Genomic DNA, 23,017 nt, shown 5'->3' with positions numbered 1-23,017 from the left:
CCTGCAAAAAAAATTTTAATTAATTAACTAAAAATAAAAGGGATCCTACAAACCACATACAGAATAAAAAGCATTAAAGGTAACCGTCATCCAGAGGACATAGGGCAAGTGTTCCAGACACACCCCCCAGCTCCTGTCTTCAACCCCCGCTCTCAGTATCCTTCTAGGCATCTCTAGAACATTCCTGTGTGCGTTCATACAAGAAGCGGTTATTGTGGGGACTCCTCTGTGCCAAATATATGTCATTATTAATTTATTTGCAGATATGTATCGAAGGTTTAATTAAATGCCATTCCTCCTAGCTCAGCCGCCTGTGGTCTGGGAATATAGTGGTGGGCAAAATAAATGAACGTCTGCCTTCTAAAATTCCTGTATGAAAGCCGGGCGTAGTGGCGCACGCTTGTCATCCCAGCATTCGGGAGGCTGAGACTGGAGGATCGTGGTTCACGGACAGCCTCAGCTACTTAGTGAGGCCCTCTGCAACTCAGTGAGACCGTGTTTCGAATTAAAGAATAAAAACTAGGGCTGGGGATGTAGCTCAGAGGTCAAATGCCCCTGGGTTCCAGCCCCAGACCCACAAAATAAATTAATAAATAAAATTCCTGTATGAGTAAGGAAAAACAATAACAAGTAAAAACAGTATATACATATATGTGTATATTCTATATATGTGTATATTCTCTATATGTATATATGTTTATTCGAATATACATAGGCCTATATATGTATATACCCATATGTGTATGTGTGTGAGAGAGTATATAGTGATAACTACTAAGAAAAAGCAGAGTAGTAGCCAGCCGTGGTGGCGCACGTTTGTAATCCCAGCCTTTGGGAGGCTGAGACAGGAGGATCGGGTTTCCCGGCTAGCCTCATCTACATAGCAAGGCCCTTTGCAACTCAGTGAGACCCAGTTTCAAAATAAAGAATAAAAAATAGGGCTAGGTAGCTCAGAGGTAGATTGCCCCTGGGTTCCCATTCCCAGTACTGAAAAAAAAAAAAAAGAAGAAAGAAAATATTCTGTGCCTATTTAATAAGCATATGGTTAAATATACAAAGGAATTTTGTTTAGTCAAATTGAACACATAAGATTTGTGTAATTCACAGCATGTTAATTTTACCCACAAAAGGAAAATTACAAACAAATATCAACCTCTAGATTTGCTTTTCACAGAGCTATGTATACAATTCTGGAACTAGTTCTGAATATTTCAAGTAAGTATACTGAGGATAATAAAAGTCAGGTTGTCAGTGATGTGTTGCTAACTGGTTCTCTAGGGAAAAAATTTTGATGTGTAGTATTTGCCAGTTGCTATGGTATAAATACTCCCGTGGCTGATTTCAAGTCACAGCCAGCTCACAAAATTACATATATTTAGTAATCAGTCTTATGAGTGGGATTACTTAATAGCACTACATTCATGTTGAATTTTCTGCTTTTAGTTATCACACTCTGGGTATATAAAAGAGCATCCTTGTACTTAGTATTTACACTAAAGTATGAGGCGTACACAGACATGATGTCTACAGCTTGCCCTCAAATTATTTTTTAAAAAAGTTTAAGGCCAGTCATGTGGTGTACCCTATAATCCCAGCTACTAGGGAGGAGCCTTGCAAATTCAAAATCAGCTTGGGCAATTTAGTAAAGTCCTGCTCAAATAAAATTTAAAAAAAGGGCTGGGGCCAGGCGTGGTGGCACAAGCTTGTGATCCTACATTCGGGAGGCCGAGACTGGAGGATCGTGGTTTGCGGACAGCCTCAGCTACTTAGCGAGGCCCTTTCCGACTCAGTGAAACCCTGTTTCAAAAAATAAAAGAATAAGCCGGGCGTGGTGGCGCACACTTGTAATCCCAGCATTTGGGAAGCTGAGACCGGAGGATCGTGGTTCGCGGACAGCCTCAGCTACTTAGTAAGGCCCTCCTAATTTAGTGAAACCCTGTTTCAAAATAAACAATAAAAAATAGGGCTGGGAGCTGGGTGTGGTGGTGCACGCTTGTAATCCCCGTGCTTGGGAGGCAGAAACAGGAGGATCACGCAAGTTCGAAGCCAGCTGTGCTGGCTTAAAAGACCCTGTTTCCAAATAAAAAGTATAAAATAGGTCTGGGAGTGTAGCCCGGAGGTAGAAGGGTTTCCAGGGGGAAACACACACACACACACACACACACACACACACACACACAGGCAGGAGGTGTAGCTCAGAGGTTGAACGCCCCTGGGTTCCATCCCTAGACCGGCAAAAATAAATAAATAAAATAAAAATAAAAGAATAAAAAAAAAAGACAGGAGGACTGTGGTTCACAGACAGCCTCAGCTACTTAGTGGAGGCCCTCTGTAACTTAGTGAGAATTTTTTTTTTTTTGAGGTACTAAGGATGGAACCCAGAAGCATTCTGCCTCTGAGCTACACCCCCAGCCCTATTTTTATTTTGGAACAGGGTCTCACTGAGTTACAAAGGACCTCACTTAGCTGAGGCTGTCTGTGAACAGGGATCCTCCTGTCTCAGCCTCCCAAATGCTGGGATTACAAGCATGCGCCACCACGCCCAAGCTATTTTTTATTCTTTATTTTGAAGCAGGATATCACTGAGTTGCAAAGGGCCTAAGTAATAGCTGAGACTGTCTGCAAACCACTATCCTTCTGTCTCAGCCTCCTAAATGCTGGAATTACAAGTGTGCACCACCACGCCTGGCTTTAGTGTGACCTTTTTTCAAAAGAAAGAATAAAAGAAAGAAAAATAGGGCTGGAGGTGTAGCTCAGAGGTAGACCTCCCCTGGGTTCCATCCCCAGTACCTCAAAAAAAAATTAAATTAAAGGGACTTAGGTGTACCTCAGACGTAGAAGCACACAAGAGAAAAAAGAGAGAAGAAAACTTTTTTTTAAAAAGGGAGGAAGAAAGGAAGGAGAAAAATATGAGAAAAGAGGGGGAGCCAGGCGTGGTGGCGCATGTTCTTAATCCCAGAATTCAGGAAGCTAAACCCAGAGGATAGCGGTTTGCGGACAGCTTTAGCTAATTAGTGAAGCCCTCTGAAAATTAGTGAGACTCTGTTCCAAAATAAAGAATAAAAAACAGGGCAGGGGTGCAGCTCAGAGGTTGAATGCCCCTGGGCTCCATCCCCATATCCGCAAAAAAAAAAAAAAAAAAAAAAAAAAAAAAGAAAGAAAGAAAGGAAGGGCAAAAGTACCCATTTTTGAATCTGCATAGGATGTATACAGCAATTGGAACTTGTCCAAAAATACAAAATAATAAGTTACAAAATTTCGGATTTAAACCAGGCATGGTGGCTTGTCATCCCAGCATTTGGGAGGCTGAGACAGGAGAATCATGGTTCATGGACAGCCTCAGCTACTTAGTGAAATCCCATGCAACTCAGTGAGACCCTGTTTCAAAATAAAGAATAAAAAATAGGGCTGTGGGTGTAGCTCGGAGATAGAATGCCCCTGGGATCTTATCTTAGTACTGAAAATTAAAAAAAAAAATGGGGGGATTTAAACTATTTTGTGGTGAGGATGTGGGGAAAGGGAACACGTTTACAATGTCAGTGGGATTGTAAAGTAGTACAGCCACTATGGAGATGAGGGTGGAGGCGTACCAAAATACTAGGAATGGGACCACCACATGACCCAGCTACGCTGCTCCTCCCTATCCTTCTGAAGTTAGAACACCATAGCCGTCCATGCATACCCATGTCTATAACAGCAGCACAATTCACAATAGTCAAATTATGAACACAGACTAGGTGTCCATCAACAGACACACGGATAAAGAACATATTGTATATACACACAAGGGACTTTCAGTCAGCCATAAGGAGGAACAAGATTATGTCATTCACAAGAAAACGGATGGAACTAGAGAACATCATGTTAAGCGAGAAACCAGACCAAAAAGTCAGGGGCCATATGTTTTCTCTCAGATGTAAAAGCCAGAGAGAAAGAAAAGAAATTTATGAAAGAGAGAGACCAATAAATTTATGGAGAGAGACCAGTAAAGTAGTGGAAAGGAACCATGGGAAAGCAGGAGGGAATCATGGGAAGACTGGAGGGAATCATGGGAAAGCAGGAGGGAAGGGAAAGAGGGGGACTGGGGGGAAGGAAACAGATCAAATAATGTTATATGCATATATATATGAATGCATCACTACGAATCCCTCTATTGTGTGCAATTACAGTGCACCAATAAAAACAAAAACAAGCCAGGCATGGCGGTGCATGTTTGGAATCCCAATTCTTGGGAGGCTGACAAGAGGGTCGCAGGTTCACAGCCAGCCTCAGCTACTTAGTGAGACCCTCTGCAGCTTAGTGAGATCCTATTTCAAAATAAAGAATAAAAAATAGGACTGGAGGTATAGCTCAGAGGAAGAATGCCCCTGGGTTCAATCGCTAGTACCCAAACCCAAAAACACTCACAAAAAACAGAGCTACGCTGGCAGTGATGGGGATTGGGCCAATATTGATTGTTAATAAAAACTGTATTAATGGCTAATAAGAATAAGCTTTCATACTTGAGCACAATAATAAAATCCTTTTCTCTGTTTCTAAGCTGTCAGCCAAGAGCTACAGCCAATACTGACCTCGGTCAGCTAAAAGTTAGCTGTTAGCCAAGCTAAATATGGAATGTTAAAAGAAACACTAAATTCTTACCATAGTTTAAGGTTAAGAGAAACCTATACCAATTACCAAGTACACAAAACAGTTAGAGCCCAAAGCCTCCATACTTTAAAGACAAGTATTCAACATAATAAATAATTTCTAGCACATAGAGATAGAAAAGGGCTGCAAACCCCCCAAGGACACGGGTGGATGGTACAGGCCTCCTCTGAAGTGGGCACCTACCATGTAACCCCTGACCTCGATAACCAAGTAACACATCTTGTGCATCTTGGTCATAAATCTAACAGGAAAGGCTAACACCATGGGAATAACTGGTGGGCCTGTGTGGAGATAACTGGTGGGCCTGTGCCTGCATTAGGCCAGGGGGAGAGGAAAAGCCTATTGGCCAAGCGGGATGGGGAAAAGGAGGTAACGCATCCTTATAAAAACTGTTCTACGTTCAAAGCTTCAGTGACATTTTCAAGTCACTCCACCGCACCTCAAAAGCAGTGCTTCCTGTCTCTTTCTTTCTGCCTTTGTAATAATAAAAATTGCTTAAGCTTACAGCAGGAGAGTTCTGGCTATTCTTTTCTAAAATAGCTAAGAACAAGGACCCGCGACCACATCTCACACCGGTACAGTTGTGCTGTCCCACCATTAAAGGCAGGATCTGCCAAGGCAGAAAGAGAAGCCACAGGAGTGTCTACAACTGTTCTGTGCAGCTGCTTCTCTTGAGATACTCTTGGCTACATAAACCAGGAACTCATAACCCGTGTGTCTGTGTGCACATGGTTTGTTTTGGCGATGGGGATTAATGACAAATTCTCTCTAAAGTTGAAAGCTTCCTGATCCTTTATTTTTCTGCACCGTGTATTTATTTCCTCATATTGAGACTAAAAGTAAAGCATTCACTGCCCGACCCTCTCTGATAGGTGGCAGGATGCCAAGGCAGCTGAGAGCCTTTCCCTGGCTATCTAAATCTGCATTTATACATTTTTTTTTTTTTTTTTTGCGTGTCTGGGGATGGAACCCAGGGGCATTTGACCTCCAAGCTACACCCCCTGCTCTATTTTTTTATTCTTTATTTTGAAACAGGGTCTCACTGAGTTGCAGAGGACCTCACTAAGTAGCTGAGGCTGTCCGCGAACTGCCATCCTCCGGTCTCAGCCTCCCGAATGCTGGGATTACAAGCATGCGCTACAATGCCCAGCTACCTTTCTTTCCTTCTGTCTGTCTGTCTGTCTGTCTATTTGCTATCTCTTCTCTCACAAAGCTTCCTTGTCCTTGAAGCTTCCATTCCCTTGCCAAAGATAGGGATTTGAAACAAGAAAGTTTCTTCTACCCGGTCTATACGGGCACAATTCACAATAGCAAATTTATGGAACCAGCCTAGGTGTCCATCAACAGACGAACAGATTATGAAATTGTGGGATATACACACAGTGGGGTTTTACTCGGCCATAAAAAATGAAAAGTATCTAATTTTCAGTAAAATAGATGGAACTAGAGCATATGATGCTGAGATCAGCCAGTCACAGAAAGTGAAAGGTGATACTTTCTCTCATATGTGGAAGAAAGAAGTTTCTCTTGTATCCCAGAGAGAAATTGGGATACAAGAGGGACTCTAAATAAAGGAGGAATCTGGGGGTGGTGGCACATGTTTGTAATCCCAGCATTTGGAAGGCTGAGACTGGAGAATCAGGGTTCGCGGACAACCTCAGCTACTTAGTGAGGTCCTTTGCAACTCAGTGAGACCCTGTTTCAAAATAAAGAATAAAAAATAGGGCTGGGGGTGTAGCTCAGAGGTGAAATGCCCTTGGGTTCCATCCCCAGTACCAATAAATAAATAAATAAATAAATAAATAAATAAATAAATAAGAGAGTCGGGCGTGGTGGCGCACCCTTGTAATCCCCGTGTTTGGGAGGCGGAGACAGGAGGATTGCGAAAGTTCGAAGCCAGCCACGCTGGCTTAAGAGACCCTGTTTCCAAATAAAAGTATAAAAATAGGTCTGGGAGTGTAGCCCGGAGGTAGAAGGGTTTCGGGGAACCCCAGTACCGCCAAATAAATAAAATAAAGAAGGAGAAACCCCAGTGGAGAGATGGAGGGGGTCTTGAGAGAATTGGGATGAAGGAAGGAAGACTTGATTAGGAAACACTTCAAATGATGATATGTGCATATACAAAAGTACCAATGCCAATCTGGGGAATTCTGCCATGGGCATACCTCCAAGCTACACTCCCAGCCCTATTTTTTGAGACGGGATCTCACTGAGTTGCAAAGAGCCTCGCTAAGTGGCTCAGGCTGTCCATGAACTGCGATCCTCTGGTCTCAGCCTCCCGAATGCTGAGATTACTAGCGTGCGCCACCACGCCCGGCTTCAATGTCAATCTTAACATGTATGAGGAAGGGCAGAGTGTGGGTGGGAAACACACCAAATGCTGTGTGTATGTACGTCCTATCACCCTGAACTTCGTTATGATGTGTGATTACAATTCACCAATAAAAGTATATTTAAAAACAAAAACAACAAAAAAAGAAAAACCATTTCCTCTAGTGAGGTACAGTGGTACACGCCTGTAATCCCAGTACTCGGGAGGCTGACGAGGAGGTTCACAGGTTCAAAGCCAGCTTCAGCAATTTAGGGAAAACCTCAGCAATTTAGAAAGACCCTATTTCAAAATAAAAGATAAATAAATAAAAAGGGCCAGGGGCATAGTTTGGAGGTAGAATGTCCCTGGTTCAATTCCCAGAATCAAAGAAGAACCTCTTTTTTTTTTTTTCAAAGCTGGCTTTGAATAAAATCTATTTTCCTGCCAATTTAACTCCAAGCCTTTGTAGAGCCCAGCTTCTTGGCCTGCATAGTAACATTATGACCACATCCAAGTATTTATTTTAAAACAAGTGAGAACTCTTTATGGGATAATAACTAGGTGGGGGGGGGCTATAATAGTTTATAATCACAACGTGTAAACTTGCAAAATGTTCTTAACAGGAGAGAGATAAAAAGGGTCAGTGTAGGATGGGAGAAAGGGAACAGTACAAACTGTACACAGAACTAACAGAGGAAGAAAGAAGATACATGCAGAATTAGGCCAATTTCTATGCAAATGTATCCTGGAAATACCTTTGAGGAGACAATGACAACCTTGCTTTTTTTGTTTTCTGTCTTTTTTTTTTTTCTTTCAGTACTGGAATGGAACCCAGGGGCAGTCTACCTCCAAGTGATACCCCCCAGCACTATATTTTATTCTTTATTTTGAAACAGGGTCTCACTGAGTTGCAAAGGGCCTAAGTAGCTGAGGCTGGCTGCGAACCTGCGCGATCCTCCTGTTTCAGCCTCTCGAATGCTGGGATTACAAGCGTGAGCCAACACGCCCGGCTGACAACCTTGTTTTGCTAGAACAAAATCCTGGAAACTTGACCTAGGAGAAAACTTTAAAAGCCATGAAATAATTAAAATTATTTTGATCAAAACCTGATGAATTATAGAACAGGAAATGTCTTCCCCGTATCCTGCTAAGGTCTGAATGCTCCTGTACCACCATAGTCCATGTGTTGAAACCTCTCCAGGATGATGGCATTTAGAGGCAGGGATTCTGGGGTGTGATTAGGTCACCTTATAAGATGACATTAGCATCCTTATAAATAACAGAAACTGGGCCAGGCACGGTGACATAGGCCTGTAATCCCAGTACTTGAAAGGCTGAGACAGGAGGATCACAGTTCCAGACCAGTCTCAGCAATGTAGTGAGACCTTCACCAACTTAGTGAGACCTTGTTTCAAAATAAAAATAAAATAGGGCTAAGCAGCTGGGTATGGTGGCCCACGCATGTAATCCCAGCCTTTGGGAGGCTGAGACAGAAGGATCGCGGTTCACAGACAGCTTCATCTACTTAGTGAGGCCCTTTTGCAACTCAGTGAGACCCTGTTTCAAAATAAAGAATAAAAAATAGGGCTGGGGGTGTAGCTTGGAGGTAGAATGCTCTGGATTCCACCCCCAGTACTTAAAAAAAAAAAGAAAAAGAAAAAGAAAAAGAAAAAAAGAAAAGAGAAGAGAAAGAAAAGAAAAGAAAAGAAAAGAAAAGAAAAGAAAAAGAATTCATTAAAGCCGGGAGTGGTGGCCCACCCTTGTAATCCCACTACTTGGGAGGCTGAGACAGGAGGATCACAGGTTCTCGGCCCTCAACTTAGTGAGAACCTGTTTCAAAGTAAAGAATACAAAAAAAAAAAAAAATGGGGCTGAGGATGTAGCTCGGTGATAGAATGCCTCAGCTACTTAGTGAGGCCCTGTGCAATTTAGTGAGACCCTGTTTCTAAATAAAAACTAAAATGGTGTTGGGAATATAGCTTGGTGGTAGAATGCCCCTGGGTTCAATCCCCAGTACCACACACACATGAAAAAAGAATTCATTTAAAAGAATTCTTTTCTGTGTCGTTATGCCACAAACAAATCTAATTATTCAGTTTGTGTTCAGTTTGGGGGGGTACTATTTACTTTAAAAAAATGTTTGTTCATATGTATATAAGATAATTGTATGACTTCAAAGTCAATACTATAAAACAAAGTACAAGGCTGGGCGTGGTCCATGCTTGTAATCCCAGCATTCAGGAGGCGGAGACCAGAGGATCCTGGTTTACCACTGACAACATCAGCTATTTAGTGAGGCCCTTTGCAACTCAGTGAGACCTTGTTTCAAAAAATATAAAGGCTGCTGGGCGTGGTGGCACACACTTGTAATCCCCGCGCTTGGGAGGCGGAGACAGGAGGATCGCGCAGGTTCGAAGCCAGCCCCGCGCGCTGGCTTAGGAGACCCTGTTTCTAAATAAAAATGTAAAAATAGGTCTGGGAGTGTAGCCCGGAGGTAGAAGGGCTTCCAGGAACCCCAGTACCACCACCAAAAAAAAAAAAAAAAAAAATATATATATATATATATATATATATATATATATATATATATATATATATATATATATATATTGTGCTAAAAAATAGGACCGGGGTTGTAGCTTGGAGGTAGAATGGCCCTGGGCTCCATCTCCAGTACTACAAAACAAAGAAAGTACATTCAGATATACAAACAAACGTACTTCCCTTTTTTGTTTTTTCCTTCTAGGTAACTATAGTATTTGGTATGTTTTGGTTTGTCCTCCATTGTCTCTGGAAATATAAGCATATATACATGAATATATTTATATACTTTTTGTGGTACTGAGGTTGGAACCCAGGGGCTTTTCTACCTCTGGGCTATACTCCCAGACCTATTTTATATTTTATTTGGAAACAGGGTCTCACTAAGTTGCTGAGAGCCTCACTCAGTAGCTGAGGCTGGCTTCGAACCTGTGCTATCCTCCTGTCTCAGCCTCCCAAGCGCTGGGATTACAAGCGTGCGCCACCACGCCCGGCTTATATTTATATATACTTATATAGGTACTTCGTTTTCTTTGTTACACAAAAGGTAGCATGCTATAAAACTGCTCTGTGATCTGCCTTATTTGCTTCCCAATATATTCCGAAGATCACCAATAGCAGTAGATGCAAATTTTCCTCGTTCCCTTCTGCATGTGTCTAGTGCTCCATCATGTACTTATGCAACCAGATCCTACTGGTGAGGTGATGTCTGAATTATTTTAATTGCTGATAGTATCAAAACATGTCCATTATTTTGTATTTTTTCCCATAGTAACATTAGTAGTTGCTGAAGAAAAGGATAAATGCATATGCAATTTTAATAGGTAATGCCGATTCTTTCCCATAGCAACTCTGCTATTTTGCATTCCCCAAATTAATCCTGACAGTGCCCGGTTCCCCACAACATGGCCCATATGTATGTTGTAATTTTTTTATTATTTCCAATCCGAGAGATGAGAAATGAGTTCTCAGTGTTGTTTTTATTTGCACTTTTACTACCAGTGAGTCTGAGCATCTTGTATGTTTAAGTAGCATTTGTATCTCTCTCTCTTTGACGTTGTTCATTTCTCTAAACCCATTTTCTCACAGCGACTGGTCTTTTTCTTCTCAGATATTAGAGACGCCTTATGTTATACGTATAAGCATTTTTCAGTAATATAAATTAGAAATCTCGCTTCCAAGTTTTTCATTTGACCTTTCAGATCACTGATGCTGATTTTTGTTATGTAAAAATTATCTTTGAAGTTTTCTATAGTCAAATTAATCAGTCTTAGCTGGGTATGGTGGTACACGCCTGTAGTCCCAGTACTTGGGAGGCTGAGGTAGGAGGATCACAAGTTGAAAGTCAGCTTCAACAACTTAGACCCTCAAAAATTTAGCAAGACCCTTTTTCAAAATAAAAAAAAATAAGATAGAGCTGAGTGTGGAGCTCAGAGATAGAATGCTCCTGAATTTAATCTCCAGTAACACACACACACACACACACACACACACACACACACACACACACACACACTTCATCAGTCTTTAAAGGCTTCTGGATTTTGAGTCATAGTTTTCCCATTTTCAAGTTATAAAGAAAACTTCCAGCCAGGCGTGGTGGCGCATGCTTGTAAATCCCAGTATTTGGGAGGCTGAGACAGGAGGATTGCATGTAGCTGCCAGCCGCATCTCCTTAGTGAGGCCCTTTGTAACTCCATGAGATCTGTTTTAAAGAATAAAAAATAGGACTGGAGGGTATAGCTCAGAGGCAGAATGCCCCTGAGTTCCATCCCCAGTACTGCAAAAAAAATGAATAAAAAAATAGGGCTAGGGGTATAGCTCAGAGGTACAATGCCCTGGGTTCCATCCCCGGTACAAGGGGAAGAAAAAAAGATAAAAGAAAAGAAAAAGAAACTTTCTTCCTTTCTTTTTCCCTTCCTTTTTTTTCCAGGTGTGGTGGTGCACTCTTATAATCCCAGCATTCAGGAGGACTGCACAGGTTTGAAGGCAGCCTCAGTTACTTATTGAGGCCCTTTGCAACTCAGTGAGACCCTGTTTCAAAATAAAGAATAGAAAATAGGGCTGGGAGTGTCGCTTGGAGATAGAATGCCCCTGGGTTCCATCCCCAGTACTGAAAAAAAAAAAAAAAAAAAACAAAGAAGTAGCTTACAAAATTGAAGAAAACATTTGCTATTAACCTATTGAATTCCAGGGCTCAAGTAATCCCCCTGCCTCAGTAGGTCTGATAGAGGATTAATATATATTAATGCTTCCTAAATGAAGAACTCATATGATTCAACAATAAAAAAATCAATAACCTGATTAAAGAATGAGCAAAGAGCCAGATGTGGTGGCAAATGCCAATCCTAGTACTTGGGAGGCTGAGAGGAGAGGATTGCAGGTTCATGGCCAGCCTTGGCAACTTAGTGAGGCTTCAAGATAAAAATATAAAATAGGTCTGGGGGTATAGCTCAGAGGTAAAACGCCCGAGTTCAATCCCCAGTACACACACACACACACACACACACACACACACACACACACACACACACTGGGCAAAGGGCTTGAATAGACAGTTCTCCAAAGAAGATATACAAATGGCTAACAAGCACATGGAAAATGGTCAACCTCGATACTTTTTTGGAGATATGGAAATCAAAACTACATGGTAGCTGGGCTGGTGTCGCAGGTTGGCAATCCCAGTACTTGAGATGCTGAGACGGGAGGATGGCAGGTTTCCAGCCAGAGTCAACAACTTAGTGAAGACTTGCTTCAAAATAAAATAGGGCTGGGGGTGTAGCTTAGAAATAGAATGCCCCTGGGGTCAATCTCCAGTACCACAAAAAAAACAAAAACAAAAAACAATTACAAGTTGATACAACCTCACCCCTGGTAGGGTGGCTACTGCCAAAAAAAAAAAAAAAAAAAAAAGAAAGAAAGAAAGAAAGAAAAGAAAAAAAGTGGCAAGGATGTGGAGAAATGAGAACCGTTGTGCACTGATGGTGGGGATGTAAATGGTATAAAGAACACATACGGAGGATCCACAAAAAGATAAAAAGTAAAATTATCTTATTAACCAGTTGTCTTGCATCTAAGTATATATCCCAAAGAACATAAAAGCAGGACCTTGAAGGCATACCTGCATCCCTGTGTTTATTCCAGCGTTGTTTACAATAGTCAAGGGGTGGGGGTAATTCAAATACCTACCAAGGGGCGAATGAATAAAGAAATGGTGTCGCGTCAGCCTTAGAAATTAAGGAATCCTGTCAAATGCTACAACATGGAAAGCTCCCAAGACATTATTTTCAGTGAAATAAGCCAATCACAAAAAACAAGTACTATCTGATTCCACTTATATGAAACAGTCAACTCACAGAAACAAAGCAGAGTGATAGTTTTTAGGGGCTCGAGAGGGGGAAATGAAACATGTTCAATAGGTATAGTTTCAGGGTCTGTTTTTGTTTTGATACTTGGGATAAAACTCAGGAGAGTTCTACCTCTCGGCTACACTCGCAGCCCTATTTTTTATTCTTTATTTTGAAATAGGGTCTCACTAAGTTGCAGAGGGCCACACTAACTAGTTGAGGCTGGCTGCAAACCTGAGATCCATCTCTCTCTGCCTCCCAAGTACTGGGATTACAAACGTGCTGTCACCATGCCTGGGTCAGTGTTTTTTTTTTTTTTTTTTTTTTTTTTTTTTTTTTTGGTGGTACTAGGGGTGGAACCCAGGGGCTTTCTACCTCTGGGCTACACTCCCAGACCTATTTTATATTTTATTTGGAAACAGGGTCTCACTAAGTTGCTGAGAGCCTCACTAAGTAGCTGAGGCTGGCTTTGAACCTGTGCGATCCTCCTGTCTCAGCCTCCCAAGCGGAGATTACAAGCCTGCGCCACCACGCCTGTCTTAGTTTTTTTTTTTTAATTAAAATTTATTTTGGTTTTGGAGATAGAACCCAAGACCTCCTGGGTGCTAAGGAGATGTTTTACCACTGAGCTACACTCCCTCATCCAGACCTTTCATTTTGCCAGATGAAAATGTCCTGGAGGCCCTGCGCGGTGGCCATGCTTGTAATCCCCTCCATTTGGTAGTCTGAGATAGAAGAATTGCGATGGCGGACGGCTTAAGCTACTTATAGAGGGGCCCTTTGCAACTCAGTGAGAACCTGTTTCAAAATGAAGAAATAAAAAAATAGGGCTTAGGGTATAGCTTGAAGGTAGAATGGCTTTGGGGTCCATCCACAGTACCCCCCCCCCCACACACACAAATGCTCAAGATGATAGACTTTATCACATGTTTACCAAATTAAAAAAATAAACATTAGGGAAAGAAAGAGAAGGGCAAACTCGGCGTGGTGGCGCACGCTTGTAACCCCAGCATTCCGGAGGCGGAAACCGGAGGATTGCGGTTCTCGGACAGCCTCAACTACTTGGTGAGGCCCTTCGCAACTCAGTGAGACCCTGTTTCAAATATAAAAAGACTTGGCCGGGCGTGGTGGCGCACGCTAGTAATCCCCGCGCTTGGGAGGCGGAGACAGGAGGATCGCGCAGGTTCGAAGCCAGCGGCACGCGCTGGCTTAGGAGACCCTGTTTCCAAATAAAAATGTAAAAATAGATCTGGGAGTGTAGCCCGGAGGTAGAAGGGCTTCCAGGAACCCCAGTACCACCAAAAATAATAAAATAAAATAAAATAAAAGACTGCTGGGCATGGTGGCGCCCGCTTGTAATCCCCGCGCTTGGGAGGCGGAGACAGGAGAATCGCACAGGTTCGAGGCCAGCCGTGCTGGCTTAAGAGACCCTGTTTCCAAATTGAAAAAAGTATAAAAATAGGTCCGGAGGTAGAAGGGTTTCCAGGAACCCCAGTACCACCAAAATAAATAAATAAAAAGACTAAAAAAATAGGGCCGGGGTGTAGCTCGGAGGTAGAATGTCTCTGGGTTCTATCCCCAGTACCACAAAAAAAAAAAAAAGAAAAGAGAGAGAGAAGGTTAGCTTCACGTAACGCTCTTCGCACTTGAATTCCTTGAATTAAATAGAACCTCTACAGCTCTTTTTTCCCCAGCGACTGCGCCTCCACGCTTTGCCAAAGCAGGAGTGCGGGGACGCGCTGCGCAACCTCCTCCGGGCGCTAGGTGTCGCTCTCGCCCGCGCCGCCCGCGCCCCGCCCACTCCAGCCTCCTCCAATCGTAACGCTGGTCCCGCCCACTTGGCCGTGCCTCTCTTATTCCGGTATCCCGGCCTTTTCCTGCACGGGGTTTGGAGAAGCATGGAGGTCAAAAGCGAGCTATGCACCAGCGCCAGCCCCGGCTCCAGCTGCTCGTCGTCCACCCGGGACCGCGCCGGGGTCTCAGTGTCTGACGAGCTGCTGACGGTGGGGAGCGGCGGCCGAGGAGGTGACGGGCCGGTGGTGGCGGGGACGCGGGGCGCGCGTGCGGCGGAGGATGCGCGGCCCGAGCGGCGGGGGCGCCTGCGGGCTGCTCAGGTTCCCCGAGGTCTTGAGCGCCCCCCACCCCCACCCGGGGGAAGCGGCGACTCTCCCCGGGGCGGGGAGCTCGTGCAGGTGAAGCTTTAACCCCGCCCGGGCAGAGCACCCCCAGGAGCCGCGCGGCCGGCGGTGGGCGTCAGGCCCGGAAATGTAGGATTTCCGGCGCTGCTACTGTAGTGAGTTAAAAAGATGGAGCCGGGCGTGGTGGCGCACGCTTGTAATCCCCGCGCTTGGGAGGCTGAGACAGGAGGATCGCACGGGTTCGAAGCCAGCCTCAGCTACTTAGTGAGGCTCTCAGCAACTAGTGAGACCCTGTTTCCAAATAAAATATAAAAAAGGGAGTATAGCCCGGAGGTAGAAAGCCTCTGGGTTCCACCCCCAGTACCACCAAAAAAAAAAAAAAAAAAAAAAGATGGAGCCCGGCGTGGTGGTGCACGCGTGTAGTCCTGGTACTTGGGAGGCTGAGACAGGAGGATCTCAGGCCCGAGGATAGCTTCAGCTACTTAGTGAGGCCCTCAGCAACCTAAACCCTGCTTCAAAATAAAGAACGAAAAAATAGGGGTTTAACTCTGAGATAGAATGCCCTTGGGTTCAAGCCCCAAGAGAAGGTTCCGGGAGAACCCAAGAGCATGGGAATATATTATGTTAATAATGATAGCCAAGCTGGGCGTGGTGGCGCATGCTTGTAATTCTGTCTTTAGGAGGCTGAGAAGGAAAGATGGCAGATTTCCCGGTATTAGAAATGGTATGCCAGGCCTTGAGTTTTGTTTTGTTTTTCGGGCCTGGGGATTGAACCCAGGGGCATTCTACCTCAGAGCTACACCCCCAAGCCCAATAGAAAAAGTTTTTTCTATTTATTTTGAAACAGGGTGTCACTGAGTTTCAAAGGGGCTCACTAAGTATCTGAGGCTGGCCACGAACCGCGATCCTCCTTTCTCAGCTTCCCAAATGCTGGGATGACAAGCGAGCACCACCACGCCTGGCTCAGGTCTTGAGTTTTGAAAGTCATGTTCAACAAGCTTTCATGGGCTGAAGAGTTGGGTTTACTGGAGGAATGTTGAGTGAGGAAGCTCAAAATGTGTAGTGGGAGCCAAAATTTCCCCCAGGACTACATTGCCTAGGTTGGACATAATAGGCAAGCATGTTTTTACAAATTAAACAAGTGCGAAAAGTGATGAGGTAATTTCCTTGATTTTTACATAGCTAGTCATTTCTATCTTTTTTCTTTCTTTCTTTTTTTTTTTTTGCGGGTCTGGGGATGGAACCCAGGGCCATTTGACCTCCAAGCTACACCCCCTGCCCTATTTTTTATTCTTTATTTTGAAACCGGGTCTCACTGAGTTGCAGAGGGCCTCACTAAGCAGCTGAGACTGTCTGCAAACCACGATCCTCCCGTCTCAGCCTCCCAAATATTGGGTTTACAAGCGTGCGCCACCACGCCCAGCTTCATAGCTAGTAATTTCTGGTATCACATAACTTACTATATTCTATGCTGCTTTCTCCAGTTTATCATTGTACCACTTCCTCCCCATTTTTTTTTTTTTTTTTTTATGGTACTGGGTCTTGAGCAGTCTACCTCCAAGCTCTGCTCTTTTTATTTTATTTTGAAACAGGGTCTTGCTAAATTCCTGACGGTTTCCTAAGTTGCTGAGGCTGGCCTTGAAACTGCAATCCTCCCATCTCAGCCTTCCTAGTACTGGGATCACAGATGTGTGCCACTATGCCCAGCCACAGATCCACATTTGTCTAGTGATGAGGTTCTGATCCAGAAAGGCAGAGTTCAGTGTGCATTTATTAATTATAGATGAATAGAGATGAATGAGACAAGTTTATATTCTTTATTTTGAAACAGAGTCTAAGTTGCAGAAGGCCTCACTTAGTAGCTGAGGCTGTCTGCGAACTTCTATCCTCCTGTCTCAGCCTCCCAAGTACTAGGATTACAAGTGTGCGCTACAGTGCCTGCCTTAGAGACACTCACTAAAAAAAAAAAAAAAATCTCCAGTACCAAAAGAAAAAAAAAAAGATTGATCATGAGAGGTTTGCTGACCCCCCATCTTCCCATCACCATTTTGCAGTGCTGGGATCGAACCCAAGACCTTGCAAATGCTAGACAAGTCCTCTACCACTGGGCTATACCCCCAGACCTTGGCCCCCATTTATAAACTATGTTATAGTAAATTAAGTTTATGTGTTGTTTTAGGTATATGGGACAGGTTGCTTATCAACTCGAAACCTGATTCCAGAAAGACTTCTGCTCTTCAAACAGTTCGTGTAGAGAGGAGTCCATGTAAGTACCTGTTTTCCCTGTCTCTGCTCTCTAATGCTAAATTTTGCTTAATTAAGTAGTTACTTGATGGGACAGTACTCTCCCTCACAGTCAGATATCAATCTAGAGTCCAGTTGTGCAGATCTCTGTGAAGTCCGTGTACAGGGATGGGATTTCTAACAACTTTTCTCTGCCTTAAGAAAGTAACTTTTGCTGAAAATCTGCTCAGGGCTGAATTTCTGGAAGTCAAAACATTGTAGCTGGGTGATCCACATCTGTAGTACCAGAACTTGGGTGCTAAGGCCAGAGAATCACTTGAGTATTGGAGTTTGAGATCAACCCGGGCAACATGAAACCATCTTTAAAAAAAGAAACAACCTAAAAATAGGTTGCTAAGACAGGCGTAGTGATGCACGTTTGTAATCCCAGCATTTTGGTAGGCTGAGACTGGAGGATTGTAGGTTCAAGGACAGCCTTAGCTACTTAGGCCCTTTACAACTCAGTGAGACCCTGTTTCAAAATAAAGAATAAAAAATAGGGCTGGGGGCATAGCTTAGAGGTTGAATGCCCCTGGGTTCCATCCCCAGTACCAGAAAAAGAAGGAAAAAAAAAGATTGCTGGGCACAGTGGCACACACATAACACTAGCTACTTGGGAGGCTGAGGCAAGAGAGTTGAACATTCAAGGCCAACCTGGGCAACGTAGTGAGATCCCGTCTCAAAAGTAAGAAAGAAAAAGGGCTGGGGTTGCTGCTCAGTGGGGGAGAGCACTTTCTAGCATATGAGCATCTCTAGGTTCAATTCCAATTGTGAACCAAAAAAACCCAGTTAGTTTCCGTGGGATTTGTTTGGTTTGTTTTTAGTTTATTATTTTGGTGCTGGGGTTGCATCCAGAGACACTCCACCTCTTAAGTTACTATATTTTTTTCTTTTCTCCACCTTGCCCTATTGTATTTTATTTTAATTTTAAACAGGGTCTCACTAAGTTGCTTAAGTTGGCCATGAACCTGCAATCTACTTGTTTACTTTTTTTTTTTTTTTGAGGTACTGGGACTGGAACCCAGGGACATTCTGTCCAAGAGCTAATATCCCCAGCCCTTTTGCTTTTTATTTTGAAACAGAGTCTCACTGAGTTGCAAAGGGCCTCACTAAGTAGTAGCTGAGGCTGTCAGTTGAACCTTGACTCCTGTCTCAGCCTCCCAAATGCTGGGATTACAAGTATGCACTACCATGCCTGGCTTCGTTATTACTACTATTCAGCTCAGAAGTGTTTTATGTGGAGTCCTAGATTTTAGACTGTAACAGCATAATTATTGATAATAGGCCATATTTTCTCTCCATAGTATTAGAACAAGTTCAGACCTTCCTCCCACAGATGGCCCAAGCAAATGAAAAACTAAGAAAGGAAATGGCAGTTGCTCCACCAGGTCATTTCAATATTGAAAATGTCGATGGGACCCTTGGAAAAGTCATCCAGATGGTAATTATGCTTGTTTTCATTTCATATAGTGAAATTACTGTTAGAAATGATTCTAGAGAAGCTGGGGATAAAAACTAATAAATTTGAAAGTAACTTGGCATGGCATTTTACATCTCCAGAGGCTTGTACAACCAACATAAAGTCTGGTATGCAAGCACACTGGACTGCAACATGATACTGTCCGGTACCCTGATAAAGGGGATTCACAACTCTGGGCAGTTGGCTGCTTCCTAGTACAGACCAAAATATAGTTTCAAAAAAAAGAAACTCTTAGGGTACATTCTGCATTGATTGGCTTACTGCAGAGTTTAAGGTATACTATTTGACCAAATTGACACTAAATTACATGAAAGATCCAGACTATAGTTACAAATGAAAGCTTAACTATAATCACAATGTGGAAGGGAATATATTTCTATGTTACTATCAGAAAAGCTGGTTTTTTATTTCTTATATTACCAGTATCAGTATGCAGTATGCTTTGTCACCTAAAAGAAGAGCAAAACCTTTTTTTTTTTTTTTTTTTTTTTTTTTTTGTGGTACTGGGTATGGAACTCAGGGGCATTATTTTGAGGGTGTTTTGTGTGTGTGTGTGGTGGTGGGTACTGGGGGTGGAACCCAGGGGCTTTCTACCTCCGGGCTACACTCCCAGACCTATTTTATACTTTATTTGAAACAGGGTCTCACTAAGTTGCTGAGAGCGTCACTAAGTAGCTGAGGCTGGCTTCGAACCTGTGTGATCTTCCTGTTTCAGCCTCCCAAGTGCTGGGATTACAAGTGTGCGCCACAACACCCGGCTCCCAGGGTAGTTTTTTTGTTTTGTTTTGGTGATACTTGGGGTGGAACCCAGGGGCCATTCTACCTCGGGGCTACACTCCCAGACCGATTTTATATTTATTTGGAAACAGGGTCTCACTAAGTTGCTGAGGGTCTCACTAAGTTGCTGAGTGCCTCACTAAGTAGCTGAGGCTGGCTTCGAACCTGCACGATCCTCCTGTCTCAGCCTCCCAAGTGTGGGGATTACAAGCGTGCGCCACCATGCCTGGCTCCACAGGAGTTATTTTAAAACAGGGTCTTACTAAGTTGCAGAGGGCCTAAGTAGCGGGGTGCGGGGGTGCTGGTTATGACCTTGTGATCCTCCTGTCTCAGCCTCCCAACTACGGGGATATTGTGCCCAGCTGAAACTTTCTATTTCCAATGTTAATTTTCCTTTGTGAACTCAGGTTTCCAAATATTGAAGGACTTAATCAGTCCATAAACTTCCTGGGTGGAGTTTAGAGATTTAATTGGATAAAGTTGTAGGAAGGCTTTTAACAAACATTCCATTAGTTGTCTTGGACCATTAATTTACTATCTCTTAACTTAATTTTTTCCCCTCCATCTAAGTCCCCCAGCAGTTAATGTTTCATTTGGTGTGCAAAAATAATGTTGTCTCTACTTTATTGATTGCATGAACTATGAGAGTTGGCTCAGCTTATTAAGCTCATAATTTTGCTTCTATACTGTAATTTCCTTTATAACAGGTATATCTAAACAGAGCTAACACCATGAGTAATAACATTTGTTTCAGTCAGCATTCTTGCTGCTGTGGTCCAAAACACCAGACAAAGACAGCAGAGAGGAAGGTAGATCTTTTTGCTCACAGTTCTGGAGATTTCAGAGGTTCAATCCACGTCAGGGCAGGTTACCTGGTGGAGCTTAGGGCTTCATGGCAAGAAGTAGAAAAAGAGCGAGAGCTGTGTGCTTACATCACAGAGGCCAGAGAGGCCATACATAATTCCCAAAGGCCATTCCCCTAGCAACCCAGCCCTTCCTCCAACATGACTGTCTTGTCTCTGAGGGCTAGGGGGACATTCTAAATTCAAATCATAGCATCTAATTCATATGCAAAGCTGGTCTGGTTTGTGTTCAGAATATATCCCAAGTTTACTGTTACTTCTCTTGGGTGGGGAACTTTTGTCTCTTCTAACAGGTCTCCTTGTTTGTGCTGTTCGCACAGTGTATATGGCACACAGTATGGGGTTGGGGGGCCTTCACATTTTCAGTAAATTGGAAGCCTTTCAAAAGGCCTTGTGAACAGCTGGGTATGGTGGCACATGCTTGTAATCCCAGCATTTGGGAGACTGAGACAGGAAGATCGTGGTTCGCAGACAGCCTCAGCTAATACTTAGGCTCTTTGCAACTCAGTGAGACCCTGTTTCAAAATAAAGAATAAAAAATAGGGCGGGGGGTATAGCCAGGAGGTAGAATGCCCCTGGGTTCCATCCCCAGTACCACCATAAAAAAGAAAAAGCCTTGTGATCCTCCCTCCAGCTTTATCTCCACCTTCTATTCTACATAGCCCCTCATCTACTGTCCTTCAGCTCCAGTGTCATTGTTCCAGGCCTTCTCCCACGTGATTTCCTCAGTTCGAATGTGTTTGCCCATACCTGGGTGTGGTGCCGTACACCTGTAATCCCAGTACTTGGGAGCCACAGACCGGAGGATCACAGGTGTGAGGACAGCCTCAGCAAGTAGTGAGACTTTCATCAATCCGAGGAGACTGTTTCAAAATAAAAATAGGTCTGGTGATGGACCTCAGAGGTAGAATGCACCTGGGTTCAATCCCTAGTGCCACCAAAAAAAGCCCTGCATTGCTTTATATGTATTTGCTTATTGTCTTTTCCTTCTAGAACAGAGGTCAGTAAACATTTCTGTTCAGAGGCCAGATGATAAATAATCTTGCGCTCTGCAGGCTCTGGTGACTACATAAATGAGGGCATATTAATTTTATGGACTGGAATTTGAGTTTTGTACAATTTATCATGTTCCTCCTACCTTTCTAAAAGAATTTCTTCAATCCCTTAAAAATAAGGGAACTATTCTTAGTCCATAAGCCGAGCAAAAGCAGGTAGCAGGCATGGTTTTTCCTGCATGTTGCAATTTGTTGTTCTCTGTTCAAAAATAGAGGCTTTGTGAAAATAAGGGTTTTGTTTTCATGTTTTAGTTGCTGAATCTCAATACCTTGTGTGGTGCCTGACTCAGGTTAATATTTGTTGGGTGAATGTTGTTGAATGTACTCAGGATACAAAGACCGTTGGGAGCCTTTTTAGACTTCAGTAAGTAAATCATTACGTGGTGGTTCTTGACAACTCACCACATAAAAGTGCCATATTGTATTAAAATTCTTATGCTTTCTGCTTCAGTATTTATGATGAATATTTGTTGTTTAGAGAATTTTCCTGAAGTTTCTGACCTAATACTTTTTACAGGATGTGGCCTTATTTGAGATGGACCATTCAGAGTTCAAAGGAAAAGACAGTTCTGAAGAGAGTTCTCAGGAGAGTTCAGAAGACAGTTCAGAAACTGAGGATGAAGATGACACCCTCCCTCGTGAAGTCACTGTAGAGAACATTAAACTTCCTAATTCAGAAGGTGGAAGAGGCAAGATTGAAGTTTTGGATGGTCCAGCAAGTAAAAGAAAGAAACAGTGAAATAACCTGAAGAGAAATAGGTGATATGTACTGTTAACTCTGAGAAGGATTGTGGTTCGCTGGCTGTCTTGAATTTCTGGTACCAGTGGTGCTTTTACATTTTAGAGGAAAAACTTTAGACAGATGTAATGGTTTATTTGAGCAGAGAAAAGTTTATGAATTGGTCAGTGCTCAAAATGTAAGGGTATCCAGAGAGTTCTACTATGTAGGGAGGGCTGAATGCAGAAAATAAGGTGCAGAATTAATTTGGTTATAGTGAGGCCTTTGCCTTACTTGGACATGGTCTGATCCTTTGGCCTGATATTGGTTGCAGCTCATCTGTTTTTATTGAAAGATACCTTCCTAAAGTTTGTTTTTAGTTGTTGATGTGCTGAAGTAGATTTTAGTTTGTTACATAGGATATCCAAGTACAGAGGACAACCTCAGGATAATGACCCCCTGCTCGCTTAACTTAGCAAATGTGATACTAGATACGTTTTATTTTTCAGAGAAACCAAAACTGGCTTTTAATTTTATTTGTAATTTTTAGTATTTAGGCATCTTCCAAGGGAAAAATAATCTGTGATCTTGTGCAAGAGAGATTTAGTGTGTAGAAAGCTTAACTTTGTGCGTGGTGATGAGTGAGGGTGTTGGACTTTTCTTTTGTTCAGATGGATTTTCAGAAACAGCATATTTATCTTAAAGTAAAATGTAAATCACCATTTTGTTTATATCTTAAATTATCCCCAAGAAATAACAGACTTTTAAATTTTTTTATTATAAACTCCAATCCTGGGTGCAGTGGTACGCTCCTATAATCCCAATATTTGGGAGGCTGAGATAAGGGGATTTCA

General features: G+C 42.9%; 1 protein-coding gene across 1 annotated transcript; it reads left to right on the top strand.

Annotated features, from left to right (window-relative positions):
• Positions 1–14,747: 14,747 nt before the first annotated feature.
• On the top strand, positions 14,748–22,184 carry NOPCHAP1 (NOP protein chaperone 1; the record flags this gene model as incomplete). The annotated part of the gene is made up of 4 exons (XM_080706454.1): positions 14,748–14,874; positions 17,167–17,253; positions 18,575–18,711; positions 21,963–22,184. 4 exons carry the CDS (start codon positions 14,748–14,750, stop codon positions 22,182–22,184), a joined length of 573 nt encoding a protein of 190 aa, XP_080562580.1.
• Positions 22,185–23,017: the final 833 nt, after the last annotated feature.

The sequence above is a fragment of the Muscardinus avellanarius genome, assembly GCF_963383645.1.
Source record: "Muscardinus avellanarius genome assembly, chromosome: 11".
NCBI lineage: Eukaryota > Metazoa > Chordata > Mammalia > Rodentia > Gliridae > Muscardinus > Muscardinus avellanarius.
This window is presented reverse-complemented; position numbering and strand designations above follow the sequence as displayed.